The following is a 25,494-nucleotide window of genomic DNA, read 5'->3' on the forward strand; positions in this document are numbered from 1 at the left end:
CACTGGTCAGTCTACAAGGAAGAGTTGTCTGTACAGACCTCAGAGGTCAGTCTACAAGAATACCTGATTGTACATGATACACTGACCACAGTGGTCAGTCTACAAGGAATGGTTGATTGTACATGATACACTGACCATGGTGGTCACTCTAACAAGGAATGACTGACTGTATATGATACATTGACCTCTGATCATGAGTGGTCACTCTACAAGAATGATGATATATTTTTTGTCAGTACATGATACACTTACAGATGGCAGTCTACAAGAATATTCTGTATATCTTACAGACCACATGTACATTCAGACCAGTGGTCACTATATACAAGAATAGCTATCTGTACACAATACTCGATACACTGACAAATGACACTCTGTAAGAACAATATCTTCTGTTTGTGATATTAGGACTAAGCCTACTAATGCAGTCTTGCCTATTATAATAACAGCTAGGTGTATTCAGGAAAACTGACAAGTATTTCTGACATGAAATGCTTGATGCACCAATAAAAACACATCTGTGACGTGATTGCATATTGACTACGGTATCTTAAATGATCTGTGATACCTGATAATTTTCCTGGGAGTAGATGGTATCTATCATCAAGAAGTGTTTAATGACTTTGAAAAGTTTCAGTTCTATCTTGTTGATCGTTATTGAGACTAAAACTTTCACAGATAACTTATATTTTATAGAAAAATATGGCACAATAAAAGCAGCCTTCCCTCAGCATGAATAACAATTTGAGCTTGGAGTTGATCATGTAACTTTAACTAAGGATTTTTACAAACTATGGAACATCAATCCCCAGAACTACAATGCATGCCAGCAGATCAGGTAATCTCAATTACAGCCTTGTACACAGACGAAGGGCCTTTAAGCTCCAGAACTACAATGTATGCTTGCAGTTGATCATACAACCTCAACTATGACATTTTACAAAATAATGAACCTCAGTCTCCTGAACTACAATGTATGCTTGGGTTGATCTCAAGTTCATCCTTGTATACAGACTAACCAACCTCAGTCTCCTTAACTACAATGTATGCTTGGGTTGATCTCAAGTTCAGCTTTGCACACAGACTAACCAACCTCACTCTCCAGAACTACAATGTATGCTCGCAGTTGATCATACAACCTCAACTATGACATTTTACAAAATAATGAACCTCAGTCTCCTGAACTACAATGTATGCTCGGGTTGATCTCAAGTTCAGCCTTGTACACAGACTAAGGAACATCAGGTTAGTCTGTGATGTCATATCTAGCCTTGTACACATACTGAGGAACATCAGGCTAGTCTGTGATGGCATATCTAGCCTTGTACACAGACCAAGGAACATCAGGCTAGTCTGTGATGTCATAGCTAGCCTTGTACACAGACTAAGGAGCACCAGGCTAGTCTGTGATGTCATATCTACCCTTGTACACAGACTAAGGAACATAAGGCTAGACTGGGATGTCATATCTAGCCTTGTACACAGACTAAGGAGCACCAGGCTAGTCTGTGATGTCATAGCTAGCCTTGTACACAGACTAAGGAGCACCAGGCTAGTCTGTGATGTCATAGCTAGCCTTGTACACAGACTAAGGACCTTTAGGCTCCTTAACTACAATGTATGCTTGGGTTGATCTCAAGTTCAGCTTTGCACACAGACTAACCAACCTCACTCTCCAGAACTACAATGTATGCTCGCAGTTGATCATACAACCTCAACTATGACATTTTACAAAATAATGAACCTCAGTCTCCTGAACTACAGTGTATGCTTGGGTTGATCTCAAGTTCATCCTTGTATACAGACTAACCAACCTCAGTCTCCTTAACTACAATGTATGCTTGGGTTGATCTCAAGTTCATCCTTGTATACAGACTAACCAACCTCAGTCTCCTTAACTACAATGTATGCTTGGGTTGATCTCAAGTTCATCCTTGTATACAGACTAACCAACCTCAGTCTCCTGAACTACAATGTATGCTCGGGTTGATCTCAAGTTCAGCCTTGTACGCAGACCAAGGAACATCAGGCTAGTCTGTGATGGCATATCTAGCCTTGTACACAGACCAAGGAACATCAGGCTAGTCTGTGATGGCATATCTAGCCTTGTACACAGACCAAGGAACATCAGGCTAGTCTGTGATGGCATATCTAGCCTTGTACACAGACCAAGGAACATCAGGCTAGTCTGTGATGGCATATCTAGCCTTGTACACAGACTAAGGAGCATCAGGCTAGTCTGTGATGTCATATCTAATACTTGTGAACAGACCTATCAGCCGTATTGGTTTTGTCAATATGTCTGAAGCATTACTGGCTAAATGTATCATGTTGCCTCCGACTTATTCTGACTGTTAATGGTTATTTTTAAATAGAGTAGCATCTGGTTCTCTTCCTGCTTTAACTCGTTCACCCCTACATATTTAAACTGGACTTGCCCAGTCATTGATTTGGTAAGGTTCAAGTGTGACTTTAGGGGTGAATGGGTTAAAATAACTAGAAGAAGTGAATAAAGCTAATAATACCTGCCTCTTCCCTCATGTGACAGTCTCCATTATATTTGGCATGAGTAAAATTAATCGCTTGGATTTCACTGGGGTCCATACACACAGGTAAGAAATGGTACCAGTGATAAAAATAAGTTGACCCATGAACTACATGTCTGTCTTCATATACGTTGATCTGTTCCATGTGATGAATGGCCAAGCGTAAAATAAATGTAGGTCGTAACATTTATTTTTTGATGTTTTCAAAAGAACATAATACATGTAGTGACCTTGACCTTGAGTGAGCAAACATAACATTCAGGTCAAGATGTATTTTTGTACTTGATTGCAATAAAAATGAGCCTTTAATTAAGCAACAAAAAACACTATCTATAACAACAATGTTCGTCATCTTAGCTCTACTAAACATAAACAGGTTTCATACATGCCAAGTGACCTGATTTTGTCGGGTTATACCAAGAATTTTAGCCCTTCACCTGCTTTAATAACTTAACATGCAGGGTTACGATTTTGACCCGGATTTCGTCAATTTCACTCGTTTTCGCCTGTTATCTTTTCGTTTATTAGAAGTTACCAAAGTCATTCTGAATTCTCTAGACTTTTCCATCCTTTGTCATAAGGAAGACTATCTATTTCCTGTTTCCGTTTCTCACCGACAAGTAAGTTGTGAGTTGTTTATATACGTACTAGAACTGTTTTTACAAATGTTTATATATAGACCGTTGTAACTGAACTTATCAACAAGTAATTAGTAAGATATTTTAATGAATAATTGATTTGTTTTTACAACTGTATATACGTAGTATAGATCGCATTTTGAAGATAACGCTATACCTCTTGAAGAAAGAAGTCGTTATCGGGGCTTGGAGGTTCTACAACACAAAAAGCTAAAAGAAAAGATAAATATGCACACATCAAAAGTCAGAGAAAAAATAGTTACAGTGGATAAAGTCTGGCAATCGTGGACCAAAGGCTGCATTCTGTACTCTTTGTAAATTGCGTATTTCAATTGGATCTGGTACTAAAATTAATTTTATGAATACATTCAAAAACATGCACAAGCATTTGTTTCTGTCAATAAAAATGGTCCTGACAACAACAGTTCAAACCCTACTCGTATAAAACGGATACTTTATATGAGCAGGGTGCAACTTCTTATTGGCAGGACTTTTTTTATTGACAGAAACAAAATGGTATTTTATATGAGTAGAATGTTGACATCTTATTGTCGGGACCATTTTTATTGACAGAAATAAATGCCTGTGAAAACCCAGTATCATATGTATTACTATGAATTATTTTTATGAGTTGTGTTGTTGACATATCTTTATATTTTTCAGCTTTGAATTTGGTATTGCGGATGAGGATCAGCTAGATCTGCTGGAAGAACCATTCAATGAATGTAGAATGTACCTTTTACATCATTAAAATATTAAAGTTCTAATTTAATATCTACTTTTCTTATATTTGTTGCGAAAAAAGACATCACAATCTATGACCCTCTTTTTTATTTTCAAAGCGGGTTTTCACCCTCTTTCAGTGTATCCAGGGTTGGCAGGTATCATGTTTGAGATGTCAAAGTAACAGATGAGACGCTAGCTTGGACCAAGTTTTCTGAGTCTGCAAGACAGCTGATAGACAGACATACACAAGGAAAGACAGACTAGATGATATGACACCCCATGCTACTTTGTAGTAAGGGGGTAAAATAATTAAACTTTATATAAAGACAAAATAGGTCAAGGTCATTTATAACATTACGGAGGAGTACTAGTGTTTTACACATTTTCGTTTAACACCTAACAAATTCTTCACTGAGAATTTGCATGATATATAGAATTCGTGATGATTTTTCTATCATTCATTTCTTTATTTGCAGTATTTTCTATGGGTCAAAAGCAGATTAAAATGACAAAACACAGTAAAATGAAATCTAACCAACAACAAGCATTTTCCCCAAAGTGTCAATACAAACACGAATGCTTTGCCATTCCAAATACCTCTTACAAATCAGTAAAGATTGCCAAAACCTTCTAGTGTGATTTCCAAATGATTTCATGAACACATTGTTCTCTGTTTACAGCAAAATGTAGACAAGGTCAGCTTTGATATTCTTTTTGACCATTTTGCTACATGAAGCACAGTATTTCTCCATCACATTTTCAGAGCAGTTTAATAATCCCGTACTATATGTGTACAAACAATGTTCTGGCTGACTGCAGTATTGATGCCAATAACAACCAGCCATTGACATAAATCAGTGCAATGATTCATAGTGATAAGACCTCAGCCTAATGGACTTCCTGGTTACTAAGATTTTCAAAATTTTTTTTGAGGATATGTTTTAAATTATATAGAAGTTTATAACCCTTTTAAACTTGTTTGATTCTAGGGAGACCTTGGAAAAGGAAAGGATATTCTTATTAGATATTAAGTCCTTATTTAAAGTTATACTGATCTTGATGTAAAAACAGGCATCACAAACATCAAGTGAATTTAACAATTTTCAATGTCTGTAATTTCAGCCAAAGGTCAAGATTGTTATTGCTTCCGTTAAAACATTTCTTACATTATAACTCATACTATAACTAGAGTTCAATTCTAATTTTTAGCAGTAAGATATTTTAGGATACTTCATGGTCTACTGATTTGTAACCATCGCACTATTTTGTTGAAGTTTTGTACTAAAGGACTTCCCACCCTTCGTAATACACATGTTTTTCTTGTCAGATTTTTTGTGTCGTCATTTTCGTATTCCGTATCGGGCATTCCATTACCGTAGTGTAAGTTATAGCAACCGCGGGTAAACAATAGTACACGTGCGTGACGATGATATGTCAACACCCGATATCGAGACTAACTTGGTGATATCGAGACTAACTTGGAAATGTGCAATCACACGTACTTCAAAAATAAAGCTTATGATACAAAGACATAAATTAACCCACGGGAAAACACTGACATACGATCAGACGACTTCAAGAAGGTCGTATATGAGGCGCATGGAATGCAGACTGATGTGTTTTGTTTACCGACCTTACCTGTACGTATCACGTACGTGCTACGACTTTTGTTGTCGAGCGAGTTATGCTCTTTTAGATAAATCGGTTCACAAATGCAATTACAATAACTCTGTGAAAATAGTGGTTTTGTCAAATATCAAGATCCCTATAAAATGCAAGTGCATGTGCGTGCACGTAATAACGGCATACCATGCGATAGCCTATGGTTACATAATATGTAACATGTTAATATACGAAATGTACCATGCGTAAGCGGCTATGGAATGATGTCCAAAGTCATGATTGAGAGTAATTTTGTCCCATAAAACAACAGTAAATTAACAATCAAATAGAGTAATTTCATTTATTTCCGTCGTTTTTGGTATAGTAAAGAAAATAAGTGTCATTGTATAAATTCTATCCCTCTACAAAAAGTTCCGGTTTTTTTTCAAGGTAGACAACTCTCATTAGGATCAAAATTATTGTAAAATGTAAAAAAAAATAATTATAAAGACTTCATGTGTATTTGGTTCAATTTTTCACTCTTTTTGTATGAAACTATGAGTCCTGTTTGCTTTTAGCTTGTATGTAGTAACTTTTATCCATACAATTTCAATAAAAAACGCTTTTTGTAACATATGTTGTAGATATTTTATGATAAATAAAATATTTGTAGGATTGATTAGCAATGTTTCTTTTCATTATTTTATTGTTGTAATAGTTTTGAACAAAGCCACACGCTCAAAAAATGTGAAAGTGTTGAATTTGACAACAACAACAAAATTGGTATTTTTTACAAAAAAATCCCCAGTTTATCGGAATGCTTAGATTTTCATAAAATCATCTCTACAGAGTGACATAACCATTATGTGAAACTTTCATTTAATTCTGCTGGCTAATTGCGAAAGGGTAGAGCCTCCTTAAGACAAAGTATAAAGATATTTTTATAATTACATCCCCACAAAAAAATTACTTACCAATTTAATGATCTTAAATGTGATAATGGTTACAATCATGGCAGTATTTCCATCATACTGGCCCAAACATCACTGGGCAGGCTAACTCGTCTGCACTCTCAAGCGCAACACTTTTAACGGAATTGAACAAAATGTCCATCAGTCACAATACCTCAGCCTCCTCGCCAGTCTGCTACAGAATGAGCATAAGGTCTGTTTAATTATCACTCCATATAACCCATATCATTCTGATCTGTCCTGGCAGCAAATGTCTTTATAAACCTCCCAACGGTAAAGAAAGCCGCTATGTTTTCCTTACTCCTCAAATAAGATCAAATGGTGTAAATGTGGTGTGCGGAACAATTGCTGTTGAAGACTCCCTGCCAGCGGCCTGTATAACTCCAATACCACTGCTATTTAATCCCTCTCAAGCTTGCATTTCAATGTGACGGAATATGACCAAATCAAAATTACTGTGAAACGCCTGTATTATGATATTCCCATTCCAGCAGATTTGGTCCTAATCAATACTTTTTAAGTCTTACTTCCATATTGTATAACATATATATATATCTGTGTGTGTGTGTGTGTCAATATACGCTGCCCTCTAGTTCACTACCGAATAATTCCGTTTGAATGACAGGCATGTCAAAACAAAAACCAAAAAATCATTTTTCAATATAATATATCATGGATTTGTTGTAGTACAGATGAAGATAATGGAGATTGCTATCCACTTAAAGTTCCAAACAGCACAGTGTCGGCTTCAGTATGACGTCTTAGTGTATCCTAATATATAGCAGAATACAAACTCATTCTGGAGGCTGATGGCCAATTGGGACTCACAAAAAAATGCCAAGGTAATTACAAGCTAACATTCCTGTTTCCCTCTTAGTGTTGTGTTATCTAAAGGACAGCATTAAGGATTTTTCACAGATTTTTTCTTCACAAATCTTCCAAACATTCTATTCCTGAGAAACATTTCGAGCCAAAGAGAGTTGTAAAACAAGAGAAAGAAGAATACTATTTGTATCCAGAAATATTTAATGTGTCTCCCGAGCCCCTTCTTAAAGGTCAGCCCAGCGACAGCGGTATACTGGTGACTATGCCGAGCCATATATACTCAGGTAGATGTGTCAATACTGTAACACTGGTGACTATGCCGAGCCATATATACCCAGATAGATGTGTCAATACTGTAACACTGGGGATTTCTCTGTACCTAGCCATATATACCCAGACAGATGTGTCAATACTGTAACACTGGTGACTATGCCGGGCCAACCCAAATAGATGTGTCAATACCGTAACACTGGGGATTTCTCTGTACCTAGACCTATATACCCAGATAGATGTGTCAATACCGTAGCACTGGGGATTTCTCTGTACCTAGACATATATACCCATATAGATGTGTCAATACCGTAACACTGGGGGTTTCTCTGTACCTAGACATATATACCCAGAGGGACGTGTCAATACTGTAACACTGGGGATTTCTCTGTACCTGGACATATATACCCAGATAGATGTGCCAATACCGTAACACTGGGGATTTCTCTGAACCTAGACATATATCCCCAGATAGATGTGTCAATACCGTAACACTGGGGATTGCTCTGTACCTAGACATATATACCCAGATACATGTGTCAATACCGTAACACTGGGGATTTCTCTGTGCCTAGACATATATACCCAGATAGATGTGTCACTACTGTAACACTGGGGATTTCTCTGTACCTGGACATATATACCCAGATAGATGTGCCAATACCGTAACACTGGGGATTTCTCTGAACCTAGACATATATCCCCAGATAGATGTGTCAATACCGTAACACTGGGGGTTTCTCTGTACCTAGACATATATACCCAGAGGGATGTGTCAATACTGTAACACTGGGGATTTCTATGTACCTAGACATATATACCCAGATAGATTTGTCAATACCGTAACACTGGGGATTTCTCTGAACCTAGACATATATACCCAGATAGATGTGTCACTACTGTAACACTGGGGATTTCTCTGTACCTCGCCATATATACCCAGACAGATGTGTCAATACCGTAACACTGGGGATTTCTCTGTCCCTAGACATATATACCCAGATAGATGTGTCACTACTGTAACACTGGGGATTTCTCTGTACCTCGCCATATATACCCAGACAGATGTGTCAATACTGTAACACTGGGGATTTCTCTGTACCTGGACATATATACCCAGATAGATGTGTCAATACCATAACACTGGGGATTTCTCTGTACCTAGACGTATATACCCAGAGGGATGTGTCAATACTGTAACACTGGGGATTTCTATGTACCTAGACATATATACCCAGATAGATGTGCCAATACCGTAACACTGGGGATTTCTCTGTCCCTAGACATATATACCCAGATAGATGTGTCACTACTGTAACACTGGGGATTTCTCTGTACCTCGCCATATATACCCAGACAGATGTGTCAATACTGTAACACTGGTTACTATGCCGGGCCAACCCAAATAGATGTGTCAATACGGTAACACTGGGGATTTCTCTGTACCTAGACGTATATACCCAGAGGGATGTGTCAATACTGTAACACTGGGGATTTCTCTGTACCTCGCCATATATACCCAGACAGATGTGTCAATACTGTAACGCTGGTGACTATGCCGGGCCAACCCAAATAAATGTGTCAATACCGTAACACTGGGGATTTCTCTGAACCTAGACATATATACCCAGATAGATGTGCCAATACCATAACACTGGGGATTTCTCTGTACCTAGACGTATATACCCAGAGGGATGTGTCAATACTGTAACACTGGGGATTTCTCTGTACCTGGACATATATACCCAGATAGATGTGTCAATACCATAACACTGGGGATTTCTCTGTACCTAAGTCCATTTTTACGTGTTTCTAAATGTCAGCTACGTAACACGATTCTTTATACCTGGGTCCATGCCTGAGCTTTCAAATGTCATTTGAAATATTACTCTCTGTAATGTGTCGGTAGAAAAACATGAAATGGATACCAATATAGCTGCGCTGTTGGATACCTATATAGCCGCGCTGTTGGATTCCTATATAGCTGCGCTGTTGGATACCTTTATAGCCGCACTGTTGTATACCTACATAGCTGCGCTGTTGGATACCAATATAGCAGCGCTGTTGGATACCAATATAGCTTCGCTGTTGGATACCTGTATAGCGGCGCTGTTGGATACCGATATAGCCGCGCTGTTTGATACCTACATAGCCGTGCTGTTGGATGCCTATATAGCCGCGCTCTTGGATACCTATATAGCCGCGCTGTTGGATACCTATATAGCCGCACTGTTGGATACCTACATAGCTGCGCTGTTAGATACCTACATAGCCGCGCTGTTGGATACCTATATAGCCGCGCGCTGTTGGATACCTATAGAGCCGCGCGCTGTTGGATACCTATATAGCCCCACTGTTGGATACCTATATAGCCGCGCTCTTGGATACCTATATAGCCGCGCTGTTTGATACGTATATATACGCGCGCTGTTGGATACCTATATATCCGCGCTGTTGGATACCTATATAGCGGCGCGCTGTTGGATACCTATATAGCCGAGCTGTTGGATACCTATATAGCCGGGCTGTTGGATACCTATATAGCCGCGCTCTTGGATACCTATATAGCCGCGCTGTGGGATACCTATATAGCCACGCTGTTGGATACATATATAGCCGCGCTGTTGGATACCTGTATAGCCGCGCTGTTGGATACCTGTATAGCCGCGCTGTTGGATACCTATAAAGCCGCGCTGTTGGATACCTATATAGACGCGCTGTTGGATACCTATATAGCCCCACTGTTGGATACCTATATAGCCGCGCGCTGGTGGATACCTATATAGCCGCGCTGTTAGATCCCTGTATAGCCGCGCTGTTGGATACCTGTATAGCCGCGCTGTTGGATAACTATATAGCCGCGCTGTTGGATACCAATATAGCCGCGCTGTTGGATACCTATAGAGCCGCGCGCTGTTGGATACCTATAGAGCCGCGCGCTGTTGGATACCTATAGAGCCACGCTGTTGGATACCTACATAGCCGCGCTGTTAGATACCTACATAGCCGCGCTGGTGGATACCTATATAGCCGCGCTGTTAGATCCCTGTATAGCCGCGCTGTTGGATACCTGTATAGCCGCGCTGTTGGATAACTATATAGCCGCGCTGTTGGATACCTATATAGCCGCGCTGTTGGATACCTATATAGCCGCGCGCTGTTGGATACCTATATAGCCACGCTGTTGGATACCTACATAGCCGCGCTGTTGGATACCTATATAGCCGAGCTGTTGGATACCTATATAGCCGCGCTGTTGGATACCTATATAGCCGCGCTGTTGGATACCTATATAGCCGCGCTGTTTGCTGCTGTACATCAAAGGATCTTAAATGTTAATTACAAGATAATTAAACGCTTAAAGCAACCCTTAATTCATCTTGTTGCTCTTTTGTAATAAAAGACCAGAAGTTTTGTCTATAAATCAAGAAAACATTATGTGACATAAAAAAGGCATTAGAAATTTCCCATTAGATCATCTAGGGTTCATTTTGTACTGTTTTTGATACAAGTACATCCCCAAATTATCTCCAAAAAATATCTGTTTTTCCATTTCAAAATATTGAACCTGTTGGCCATGAAGTCTACATCAATACATCCTTGTAAACAGTACATCAGCATGGTTCTCTCACTGCAAGCTTTTAACAAGCTGGTGAAAATCCAATAATCTTTCAGCAGGCTGTGGTCAAAAGTCAACAAGCTTTCTGCAAGCTAGTCAAAATTTATACAAACTTTTTGCATCCTTGTCTAGAATCCTGGTCCGTGATTGGTAAGATTTTAAACCAATAGTATGGAAGCAGAGTTGGGTTATTTGAGGAGATCGAAAGATTACCCAGGGTTACGAGCTATCTTGGATGTTGAAATTTCTGCAGCTAAAAAGCAGACATGTTATAATTGCATACGACAATCTTCTTATCTTAATTGATGTGGTCAGCTTGATGCCAGCACATACTGAACTACTTTGTTAACAGAATTACCACCAAATTAGCTGAAATCTTACAAGCTTACCTGTTTTTCGCAAGCATGTTACAAGCTTATCACAGGGTTTCTAATGTTGTGGAATGTAAGTTGATATAAGCTTTATCGCAAGCTTGTAGGAAGCTTGTAGCAGCTTTATCAAAAGCAAGCTGATACCGGTAGTTAAGCTGGTGGCCTGCTTCTATATAAAGCATGCCAAAAAGTTCCAAATAAAGCTAGACACCACACTTTTGAACATCTTTATTCAATGACAAACTTGTTGTAGACATAATGACCAAGTCATACTTGTTGTTTAGGAAGACATCATTTGAACGCAGATGCGCTGTTAGATGAAGGTTTGACACCTGCATTGCACATTTTGTATCAAGACCCCTGAACAAGGTCTTAAAATAATATTACAGATTTTGCTCACCTCAGGGCAGCCCTTATCTAAATATTGACATTCCTCAATACATTCAATATTATTTGTATGTGAGAAATAATGAAGAGCAGTTGGAGAGACAGGTATATGTTTTTTATGGATGATAGGTGTTAATGAGAAATTTTAAATGTTAATTCAACAGCTTTAATACCGTACACTGTTATTCCATTAAATGTAATTAAAGTTGTAAAAGGATTTGTTTTTATTCCAGCTATCTCATTAAAGTACAATTGAAATGTGTGCTTTTAATTAAAGTTCAACAAATAACTGCAGAGAAATAGCTTTTAATTTACCCTAAAGATTCCAATAACACCTAGCCGCTATGTTGTAAACTTAACAACTAAAATGTAATCCAACATTAGTTCATTACTGTACAATTAGCATCCTGCAGGCTAGAGCTAATCAATTAGTTTTTTAGAGTTTGTACGGAGCAGATCTCTGCACTAAGTTTACTCTCCTCAATCATGATATTGGTCTGATGAAAGTAAGATTGACAGATCAATGTAATTGGCAAAACAGTTTTAGTATGTGTTCTGTTAATGAAAGTGGCCAAATGTAGCATCAATGTTTATGGGGATGGTAACAGGTAATTAATTTGCATTACTCTCCGTCCATTTGACCCTAACAAATATTTTGAAGCTCAGCGAAAGTTAAAGCTACAAACATTAAATGTAGAGGGATTTAGGGATTAGGGTAATCAAACTTACGCTGCTAGTAATGATGGGGAAGAAATACAATCTGCAAGTAAACTGTAATTCCATTTTGCCACAAACTCTGTGAGTTTGTTACATGTACACAACTTGTTATTACATGAACACAAACAGTCATTACATGTACACAACTTGTTATTACTTGTACACAAAAAGTCATTACATGTACACAAACTGTTATTCAATGTATACAAACTGTAACTAAATGTACACTTGTACACAACTTGTAATTTCATGTACACAACTTGCTATTACATGTACACACCTTGTTATTACATGTACACAACTTGTTATTACATGTACACTACTTGTTATTACTTGTACACAAACAGTCATTACATGTACAAAAACAGGTATTACATGTACACACCTTGTTATTACATGTACACTACTTGTTATTACTTGTACACAAACAGTCATTACATGTACACAAGCAGGTATTACATGTACACAACTTGTTATTACATGTACACTACTTGTTATTACATGTACACAAATTGGTATTACATGTACACGACTTGTAATTACATGTACACAAACTGTTATTCAATGTATACAAACTGTAACTAAATGTACACTTGTACACAACTTGTAATTTCATGTACACAACTTGCTATTACATGTACACACCTTGTTATTACATGTACACAACTTGTTATTACATGTACACTACTTGTTATTACTTGTACACAAACAGTCATTACATGTACAAAAACAGGTATTACATGTACACACCTTGTTATTACATGTACACTACTTGTTATTACTTGTACACAAACAGTCATTACATGTACACAAGCAGGTATTACATGTACACAACTTGTTATTACATGTACACTACTTGTTATTACATGTACACAAATTGGTATTACATGTACACGACTTGTAATTACATGTACACAAACTGTTATTCAATGTATACAAACTGTAACTAAATGTACACTTGTACACAACTTGTAATTTCATGTACACAACTTGTTATTACATGTACACAACTTGGTATTACATGTACACAAATTGGTATTACATGTACACAAATTGGTATTACATGTACACAACTTGTTATTCAATGTATACAAACTGTAACTAAGTGTACACACAACTTGTAATTACATGCATACAACTTGATATTACATGTACACTACTTGTTATTACATGTACACAACTTGTTATTACTTGTACACAAACAGTCATTACATGTACACAAGCAGGTTTTACATGTACACAACTTGTTATTACATGTACACTACTTGTTATTCAATGTACACAAACTGTTATTCAATGTATACAAACTGTAACTAAATGTACACTTGTACATAACTTGTAATTTCATGTACACAACTTGTTATTACATGTACACAACTTGCTATTACATGTACACACCTTGTTATTACATGTACACACCTTGTTATTACATGTACACTACTTGTTATTACTTGTACACAAACAGTCATTACATGTACACAAACAGGTATTACATGTACACAACTTGTTATTACATGTACACTACTTGTTATTACTTGTACACAAACAGTCATTACATGTACACAAACAGGTATTACATGTACACACCTTGTTATTACATGTACACTACTTGTTATTACTTGTACACAAACAGTCATTACATGTACACAAACAGGTATTACATGTACACAACTTGTTATTACATGTACACTACTTGTTATTACTTGTACACAAACAGTCATTACATGTACACAAACAGGTATTACATGTACACAATTTTTACCTTCTCTTAAATGATTAAAATCAGTAATCTGTGGTCATGACTGCTGATTTGGCGACAAACACTAGCTGGTCACGTAACATATTTTACAGGTTAGTTGACCGAAGGGCATACCATCTGATCCCGGACAATAGGCTAGGTAGGATCGCCTTGCTTCAGCGAAAAATATTGACACTTCTCACCACCACAGTTAATACAAATTACAAGGCAGTAATTAGCTAACACTCTTTCAGTGATTACCGATTAACAATAGCTCTAAGCAATTTAATTGAAATTATTTGCAGTCGCGATTGAGGGACAGTGTTGTTTTCACTCCTCAACACGTGGCGTGAAGCCCTACTGCACCGTTAGAACTACTGACTGATTTGACCGTAAAGCCTAAAAGGAATTATAAAAAATATGTTTATACTAGAAGCGTGAACATTCAACACATCCCCTTTAAATATACTCGAGGAAATAAATAAAAGCAAAATACACTATTATTATGATGCTTCATAATATTGAAATAATTCATGAGGTTATTGATTACGTCAACATGAAAGTAAGCCGGGGAAATAAATGCACACTATAGGCCTAGCGATTTGGTAAAATATCAAACCAGAATTAACATGGAACGGAGCCTATAATTGAAACACTACATTTTCGTAATTATGAGAAAACCGCTGAAATGTGATGCTACTTTTCCTGTTTATTTTTAGGATTTTGTTTTCCAAAAAAAAACACCATTTTATTTTCAATTTTTTTTTTTCAAATCTCACCCCAAAAACGTACCTGCGCACTATACCCGCAAATTAACGGTATACAAATTGTAACTAAATGTACACTTTTACACAAACATTTCTGTTATTACATATACACAAAATCTGATGTTTCTTCTCAAAACATAAAATTGATGTCAAACTGATTCACTCATATAGTGTTTATTATGATGTGTGAACACAGAAATTTACAACTGGAAGACAAGTTACAAAGCTGTTCAATGTAGATGCATGCATACTAAATATCTACACCACCATTCACAAGTTAACTATAGGTACAATCACGCATCACACACTTAAGCTTAGATATACACAATGTACAAATGATGACCTGCATCAGTATATATGTTACTATCATCCTTGGGAATTTTGTTATGAGAATTTCAGTATTGAATTTAAATATTTTCAGACAACTTGATAGTTTGATACTGGATGCCTACACACTTTTTGAGTGTGGTCAGAAATCATGTGCTATAAAATATGCAACAATTCCTTCACTTTTATAATTCCACCAATGTTAGTTATCAGAAGGACATGACCCGAGTAAGTTGCATATTCAGGACATCATCACAAGATTAAGACAGTAACAATGCCTTGCTAGGTTACACCCCATTGATAACACAGGTTTAAGATGCAATATCTGTTAAGAATTGGCTGCAGGAACATTGTGTTTTTATCAAGTTATGATGATCCCAGATCAACAGATTTCAAAATTGATCTGTCGGGTCCTCATCATGATAATGATTGCGATACACAACTGATCGTGAGGTCGTGACCTTCCAGCCAGAAGACAACTATCATCAGGTATCATCTCTGTCAAGATTGAAGTCGTTATCATTTCAGATTAAAAAAGAGCTATGCTGGTGTAAAAACATTGGGTTATCTATTCCTTTTGATATCCAAAGGCTATATAATTCTACATCCTAGCCCTGGCCATGTAGCTTATCTGAATTATCATGTCAACACTACAGCTGCCTAGCACAGAATACATCAACATTTATAGGAAACACGTGTATAATATCTTAAAGCATCTTAAGTGTGATTCCATTTCTTTTGTAATTTATAAACTGAGACTAATTTTGTTTTAGCCAGGCTCTTCCAACCTAAAACAGAAACTTCCATACAGCTTTAATTCAGGTGAAATGGAAACAAATTCAAGATCCTTGTTGTTATGCAATTATACGTACACACCACTTTTCTCTCACCGCCTTTAAGCTTCCATGTTCTCATCTTTATATTGTCTGGTCAGTAATGTGAAGTCACTGTACCATGGCATCATGTTTATTCAAAAGTTATTTATAACCTTGAAGCATGTTATGACCCAGGGACTGAGTTCCAAGGGGCTGGGCCAAACACAAGAGCCAATCCTGATAGCATATAAGTGTATCCAAATCTTTTTGGTTCACAAATTTCTGTAGATAGTAATTAACAGTGACCTTGACATTGGTACCCTGAAACATGAACTCAATCGAGGTATTCTCATACATGTATGTGACCTTTGTATAAAGTTTGATATAAATCTGTTAAATCACTAGGATGATGGTACAGTGAATCAGGAAGGAAATATTCTGAATGTGACGGGACATGACATGGGTAACATAATATACCCCCATAAAATGATGGGACATAAAAATATTGAAAACTAAAATTTGACCAGATCAAGACATTCTTATTGTGTTCAGGCTCTAAAAAGTCTCAAAAAGGTGAAAGTACTAGGAAGCTCTGATATCCAAGGGTTTTTTCTTATATATATTACAGCAAAACATGCTACTATACAAGTATGCTTATCTCCTGTAAACTCTTGCATAAAATAAATTGTTATCCCTTGTCAAGGAAATATTTCCTGAACATCGAACTCTAGCCGGAAATATGTCTATAATGAGATAATATCTTATTTCCCCTGTGGTTTACTGTACATGTTATACAGTGTGATAGCTAGCAGAAATAACAAGGGAAAATATCTATGAGAATTAGTTAAACTGTGTGTCTTCACACCAACATATATACGCTGACACATTAATTCTATGACAAAAATATACCACACCTATTGTTTTATATACATATATACAGAATATTTGTGAGCAGATCTGAGCAGTGTATCTTACTGTATATACATGACAGAGCTTAAGATTCTTAATGAGGAGTGTTTTGACAGAATTTCTGTAATTCCCACAGAGTCATCCATCATACAACACTGTGTACGCAATGCCCTGATAATTCCTGTCCACAACATCGCCATTCCTCCTGAAATCAATCCAATTTAAGAGGCTACTTCACTCTTCGCCTACCTCAAAATATTATCAAATAGCAGGATTTGTTTTGCTATAATATTTCCATGGCAACATAACTGCAGCCAAGGCGGCAACCGACAAGGTAAAAAGGCTATATACAGTTCGAGACGTGATTCGTGGCTAATTCCACAGATTTTACTCTTGACTAATTCTATAAATATTTTACAGTCCCCCAAATCCATAGATTTTTTACACTCTGCTAATTCCATGATTTTTTTAATTTCTGCATCCCTCATATTTTTATATGAAAATAAATGCAAGTAATTGCCTTATTAAATACTTTTGGGTATCATGCATTCTATTAATTTTTTTTAAATATATCAGTATAATAGCTGCTATCTGTTTCTAGGGTACCATTTTATATCTACCAACCCTAAAGAATTCAAGAGACAAGTTCTTTGCAATTAATTCTGTGAATGTGTCATAAGTATTGTGTTTAGAAATACTATTATTTAAAATAAATAAATTATGGTTTCCAACGGTTTAAAAAGCAACACTGAAAACCAGTCAACTAAAGTCAGTTATCCAATTTATCCTCAACTAATCTGGTCCAAATATGATCACCCAATATTTTCTCTCCCAATTTCGTTTCGTGTGATTTTTTGAGCGAGCTTAAAGCCAGTCGAATCCCTCGTGAATGTCAGAGATGACAAGACGACAATGTTCTCATCAGAGAGAAGTGATCTTGTGTTTGTAATGGGAAGACGAAATGTCGGTCAATCAATGGATGACACTAAAACCTCAGGAGACAACATAACAATACATAATTCCCTTCTTAAGCTTTTATGTTGACCAATAAACCAAATGGAACAAAATTACAACAATATACCAACAAAAAAAACAATGTTTTATGCCGTCCTAGCTTTAATTCACACCCAGTAACCCATATGTAACAGGATAATCCATGTTCAATACCCCCCTATAAGGATGATCCGCATCTAGTGCTCTCTTTGTATGAGATTGATCCTCACTAATTATATAAGTGCACTTATACAAAAGAACCCATACTCAAATTCCATGGAATTCCATTGAAAACACTGAAAGAAATAGAAAAACATGGACACCCCCCAGATATCCAATGACATTTCAACTATGTAATCGTTTACCATAATTGGTGGTCGTGAATTTCATAATGATTGACTGCAGGATTTTATCAAGTTTTGTCATAGATTTCAGAAGTAATTACATGTACTATCGAAATATATTTTTGTAAAATTTATAGTACTTCTGTGTATGACTGCACGGTGGACAACATCTTTATTGAAGGATTAAAAAAAAATATAAGTACACATTTTTAGAGTTTGATAAAAATTGATTGATAATTTCAGTACTGTAAGTGTATCAGGATCCAGGCAATCTAAACAATTTGATCCGATACATAATTACGGTAAGTATCGTGATACAATACGAAACAATATACCGGTGCAGCCCCACCAGTCACTGACCATCCCTATAACAGAAGATGGTCCATACCAACCACACCTAAGGTGTGTCCAATTTCCTGCATCAAGTCTGCAGGCAGAATTTGAAAAATTCTACAAGCCTGACACTTATCTTTATAGAAAATATTAATTTTCACTAGCCCCGACATCAAACCCACTAGTTCCTGGTGCTGGGCTTGTAGGATTATATGATCCATACCTTATTCCCCTTAAGGATCCCCATGCCTGACTGCCAAAAACTGTAACAAAGAGTTGGAAGCTACATTTTCAGACATGACTATAGTTCTCATAAATAATTTTGAAAAAGAAAACTTTACCTTGCAGGACTTTTATGACAAATAATAAAGATGAAAATAAACAAAATATATTCAATAACAGACTGTTTTGAGTGTAAAAAACATCAGCGGTGCAAGACAGCTAAAGATTGATACACTTTAATTTTACTGCTCTAACCTACTGAGCTACCTGCTCAACAGATGTGACTTGGCCCAACTGTTATACAATTATATCCAAATGGAAGTTAAGGGGAGATAACTATAGGAAAATCCAGTGCAGTGGGACAGGCCCTTAATTAGAAAGGCTACCCCCAACACACCTGATATATATAAGGACAACCCACACATTGTACACTCCATTTATTAGGATGACTTGCATGTGCCTGCTGACTGACAATACTCCATCTCTTTACATAGGGTATTAATTTCCTTGTCGAAGCATCACCACAATTTCAATTCCAAACCCTCATTGATTTTGCCAGAGACTGAAACAGATGAAGCCCTTCAACCATTTGTATGAGAAGCCAGCACAAGGTTGGAGACGGTCTGGATAAAACACACTTTTACACTATGGAATTAAAGCATGTACTTGGTCCGCAGGACTGAACGCCTGATAATTACATTCCCGGCCAGCTAACAGTGTAGAGTATGCATCTTCAATGGGTACAACTTCACTCACAATAGGGTAACAGTGTATAAATAGTTCATCAGTAAATACAACAGTAGCTTTCCGTTCTTAATACGGAAATATTTGATTGGGAGACTTTTAACACAATTAAACCAACTGCCATTTTGGTGATAAATTATCATTAGATAAATAGAGTTTACAGGAATACTTACCCTGTACATACAAAGTCTGGGGTTTAAATACATGTACCTATTCCTGTGCAAGCTGGAGGACATTTGCTTCCAAGACTATTGCTGGAAACCCATGTGAAAGATTAATTTTCCAAGTGCAGTTGACAAGTTAATTTGAAGGAAAACCTTTCTGTTTCTAACTGTTATATATTGTAACTTACAGGAAGGATGCAATCAAGTCTTATTAATCATGCTGCCACAACTCACCTGGCCATCCCACTATCCAGACAGACTAATGTTTTAGGCGACAATTTTCTCTTTCCCAATTTAAAAGTGACCCAGCTGTGATCAAGCCCCTTCATATCTCTTGCAGCCACTTATAAGCTGGAAACAAAGTGGCTGGCACTTTTACATTTTCACTCCAGGAAGTTATATGGATTTATTTTTTAATAATGTCCATGAAGAAGCAGTTTTTCAACACAAAATCATCAACTTTGTAATCAATCAGCAGGTAAAGAAGAAACCAACAAAACACCACAAACCCAATTAATACAGCCTGGAAGGATAATTTTGGGTTATTCTATTGATCGGTTCTTTGTATAGAAGATTTTCGACAAAAAAAACAATTCAGAATTTAAATCAAGCATGTATATTGACACATAATCTACACTATCAAAATGTTAATATAAAGATAACCATCTCTTAATTTCCTTTCATCAAAGCATTAGGACTAGAACTAGTTATTTTCATGGCAATACCCAACAGTAGCTAAGCCATGCATGTACATGTTGGTGAAAGTATGACAGTTAGACACGTTATATTTCACATCATCTAAATGTAATATCTGGTCCTTAATATAGTCCCTGGACTCCGGAGTGAACAAAGTTTTATTTCCATTACAGACCAATCGGCGGCGCCGGGGAACACTCAACACTGGATCTATTTCTACTGCTCTTCACTCAATACCACAATTACAGAGTAACAGCCACTGATTAGGGCTAACTAACAATGTGCCTGTAAATTACAGCATTGGCGCTGTAACAACCCTCCTCCCTAAATAGGTTAACTTGGCTCCGTAAATACGACAAGGACGACAGAAACACTGCCACTCAGACACGGTACATCCATCGCTCCACATTCTACCGTAGCGACTCAAGATTTTATGACTAAATCATGACGAAGACTGATGAAATAATCGGACAGGTACCTATCTCTGAAGACCTTGTAGTCCCTGACATTACATTCTCATCACTTAAACACTTGTACTGTAGGGGACATTTTGCTGATGTTGACGGGTTTGTCTCTGTTGTCATGGGTACCTAAATGTATTCACCACAGACATCAGTTTTCTCAGACTTGACATGCTGTTCTTCTTTTAGCAAGGTGCAACATTCTCTTTTCTGAACACAATGCTACACAATTATTTCTTCAAAACAATCAGGAGAGTATTGGAGAAGCTTTACTTAACTTAGTGTTAACCAATTGATCCTTCTTGTGCCTCCAAAAGTTTACATGTGTGAATGTTGCAGGTTGCATGGGTGATTCTTCTTGTTATGGGTCAATACTTCCAAAGGCTCATTTAAAGTAAAATATCACTTGAATATACTACACATCGGTACAGTAATACTCAACCCAGGGTTTAACAAACTTCAATCTAGGTAGTCGGAGTTTGGAAATAAGGGTAAAGTGTCTTTGCTCAAGGACATACAGTTGGAACAAATCCCCAGTCTGCCATGATTCTATCAGCATGTACTGAGGAACATTTTGGAGATGAATTATATAAAACCATATCGTAATTATTCATGTCACTTTCACATGAGCTGCCAGTATTGTGTTTATTGTCCTATTTTCCTTGACTGAAAGTGGCGAAAAAAAGACGAAGCACCAGGCAAAGTTATTGCTAGGCAATCCATACTTTCCCCACCAATGAATAGGAAACATAAAGTTAGGGAAGCATGTTATTGTTTGTGTCCATTCATATCCAACAATGACTAGGGCTGTTCATGTTGAGAGAGGTTAAACACTAGCAGAAGGAAAATATGTAGGACTTTCTTCAAAGGCAATCTGTCACCCTTAAAACACACATTACATACAGAATATTTTGGTGAAAAGCAGTCCCTAAGTAATCAAACTATAATCTAATCAAACCTTTGCTGCATGCCAAACATAACAGCATTATTATATGTAACAATTAGACTTATTTCAATCGCAGTCTGTATATGTATCACACTCCAAAAATGGTTTGATGGAAATTAAAATCTGTCCACTTATCAATCATGATAGCCTGTGGAAATAAGTGTGATGGACAGACAGTCAGACAGAAACAAACCCTATGATACTCTCCAAAGTACTCCTAGGTGATTTATTAGATAAGCCATGGACAAAATGACGCTCTTGCAGAGTGAAAACTCATCCTCATCGTACCTTCTGGTAATACCGGGGTGGGGGCTAACTTCTGGGTCATGTTCTGTTTTGAGAAATGATTACCGTAGATGATAAGGTTTAGTTAAACCAGTACCTCTATAGTTCGTAATATTATTGATTATTACCTGGTACGTGTATAATCAGGAAATATAGTACTTGCAATACAACCTGTCTAAAGTCAAGTCTGAATAACTCTACACTCTGTTAATCTGACCCTATAGCTGTAAGTCTTACAGTTTATATATATGCACTGAACCTGTACACGTACAATCAGAAAAGCTGACGAAATAAATACTGCAAATTATAAATAATTGTGTCTTATTACCTAATAATAGATCACACCAACAAATTAACATTATGATTCAATTTATTGATTGTAGTAGAATTGGCTAACTTTTTATGAATAAAATATGGGAAAACTCATCTATGTCTATAGCAATGATTTTTTCTGAATCTAAATCAGAATCAAGGCACATTGTCATATAATTGATTTGTTACCTAAATTTTCACCCTTTTCCTTTATGAATTGAGAAAATATAGCATTATTTTTATTGATTTTCGGAATATATTCCTCATTGTTTGGTCTCTTTTGGAAAATAGGACACTTTTTAGACTTGTATATAATTTGGCAGTTTAACTGAACAAAAAACATCACTGATTAAATGTCAGTTACATGAAGTCTTTAATAAGACAAGTCTATGACTGTTATCTTTGAAGATTTTCGAATGATTATATACTGTTTTGATCCTGAAATAGGATCAGGGGTCCAATACATCAATTCTGACTCATATTGGGGCTGGGCAATGACAATGAAATAGCACTTAGCATCTATTGAATTTGACATGGGTGATCTAATAAATTATAATTGATCTTATTACTAGGTGTCATTGGGCTTATTTCCAGATAAATTTGGTATGTGTAGTTAGATTACCAAAGATATCTGTAAAGTAAAATCAGGTCATTTTAATTACCAAACATACAATTAATCACTTGATAATTCTTCCACCTAATTTTAGCTTGAGCATATCCTGGTTCTCTACTGCGATCAGTTATTAATAGTCATCCTGTTATTGGCATCAATGAATTTCCTCCACATGAAGCATGTTCTGCTTTCCTTTATTTTAAAAGCAAAAGTTTCTACAAAATTGTTTTCATATTATGGTATGATGCCGGATGTCTAGTACAGTTCTTTTAAGGAATCTGTAAGAATTACTTCCCTTCCATCACACAAAAAGCCATCAAGCCAAGGTGCAAATGTTTACTTCCCTTTACATTAAAGTTACCACCTACATGTTGATCTAGAAGGAATTCCTTCCAAGTCTATGTTACAAACCTAAACTACATTATATAAATATACATTCAATAGTGCACATTTGAAATATTGTACTAGATCTGAGTATCATGTTTGTGTATTTTATCATCTCATCTCTCCCTGTCACCATTTCATTCATTTGTTGTTAGGTAAAATACACATTCAATATCAAACATCATTTGTTGTTTGGTAAAATAAACAATCAACAACAAACAGATGCTTCATTATGTTGAGATAGATAGAATGATTCAACTTTCCTTTTCCATGCATATATTATGACACATTGTTTTGGTACTTAATTACGTAAATTTTAAGATTTTTAACTATGATGTCACAATAGAATTTGTTTATCAGGTGCCTGAATATCCCTGTGATGGTTGAAAACGAACATGCAGCCGATAATATAGAATTGATTGTTTATTTGTGTACATATACATCAATCACAGAAATGTTACTCACCCACTGCAGGATCTTGATAAAACCTCGGGGCTCCTTCAGAGCTTCAGCATTGAATGATCCCATTACCTGAAATAAAAACACAAGATTCATTTTTTCTAATTCTGTAGACTTCTGCAGTTCTCTAGATTTTGTTGTATTTAAGGCAAAACAGGTTTCATACTTCGCTTGCTGTACTGGTACTACTCTTTTAAGGAAGGTAATGCATAGACAAGAATCATATGGCAATATTGAAGAATTGGTAATGGACAGAGAAAACACCTTTATAAACATTTGTATGCACACTTGATGATATGATGTAAAGGGTCTTAAAGGGTTTCGGATACAAATAGATATAACTTTAATAATTGATGCATTGAATTGTGCATTGTCTTCTGTTAAAATCAGAGAATTACTATTCCATTTACAAAAAGAAGGTTTCAATTTACTTTAAGTTTACATAACATATGTTGGGTTAACGTTACTGAAAGTTGAATTCTTATTTCAGGTTTTGTAATAATAATTTATAGTCAACTGTCATGTCCTGGCATTCTATCTGCCACCCATTCTTGATACTCCTGGGGTTACGCCCACTTCCGCTCTCTGCACCTGTGGAACATGTCACCGAACTAGTCTCATCCACAAGGAAGCGCACACTGAGCCTTTGATTTTTGTCAGGACATATATTTCAAGGGTGAGGAGAGCATAAGTGAGCATAACTATTGGAGTAGCGAGAATGTCTGCCAACAGTAGGACTGTCCTGTTACATATATATATATATATAGCTAATGAGCGGGGAACAAGTCTTCACAAAATTTGTCTATTATAATCCAGTGACTTAATAATGTTAAGCAGGGAACACACTTGAAGGTGGCTGAAATAATGAAAATCACCTATACTACATTTGTAATTTTATCATAAATTTAGAAATTTGTAAACAATCAGGATCACTGGAAAATTTGTAAATGGTCAGAATTTGGGTTTCTAAAAGGTTTTGGGATGATATGGGTCATTTTTGGCTTAAAAAAGTGAAAATTTCAACTTGGAACGTTATTGTTAAGTTCTGCTATTAAGTTCATATTTGTTAATTGGGGCTATCTTTCTTGGTGTTGATTTTTCCCAATGTGCATGTGTATTTGCCCTACCATAGCAACAAACTGTGTTGCTATGTAGAAATAGCCAAAATATGTTGTTTTTTGAAAGTTAACATGCAGAAATGAAAGCCTCCGCATGTGACAAACAAAAATTCCTTTCTACAAATTAACACTTGTATAACAATGTTGAAGCATGTCAAATAAATATTTGTTTGTTGCTTGCAGAGGCTTTCA

General features: G+C 36.4%; 1 protein-coding gene across 1 annotated transcript in view; it reads right to left on the reverse strand.

The window, feature by feature from the left end:
• LOC110462224 (synaptophysin-like protein 1) overlaps nucleotides 1–25,494 on the reverse strand; it is a 51,282-nt gene that overhangs the window by 24,791 nt on the left and 997 nt on the right. Inside the window, exon 2 of the mRNA XM_021516092.1 lies at nucleotides 24,191–24,256. Coding sequence (XP_021371767.1) covers nucleotides 24,191–24,256 — 66 coding nt within the window. The remainder of the gene's footprint in view (nucleotides 1–24,190; nucleotides 24,257–25,494) is intronic.

This window comes from Mizuhopecten yessoensis, unplaced genomic scaffold (assembly GCF_002113885.1).
Source record: "Mizuhopecten yessoensis strain PY_sf001 unplaced genomic scaffold, ASM211388v2 scaffold10765, whole genome shotgun sequence".
NCBI classification, from domain to species: Eukaryota; Metazoa; Mollusca; class Bivalvia; order Pectinida; family Pectinidae; genus Mizuhopecten; species Mizuhopecten yessoensis.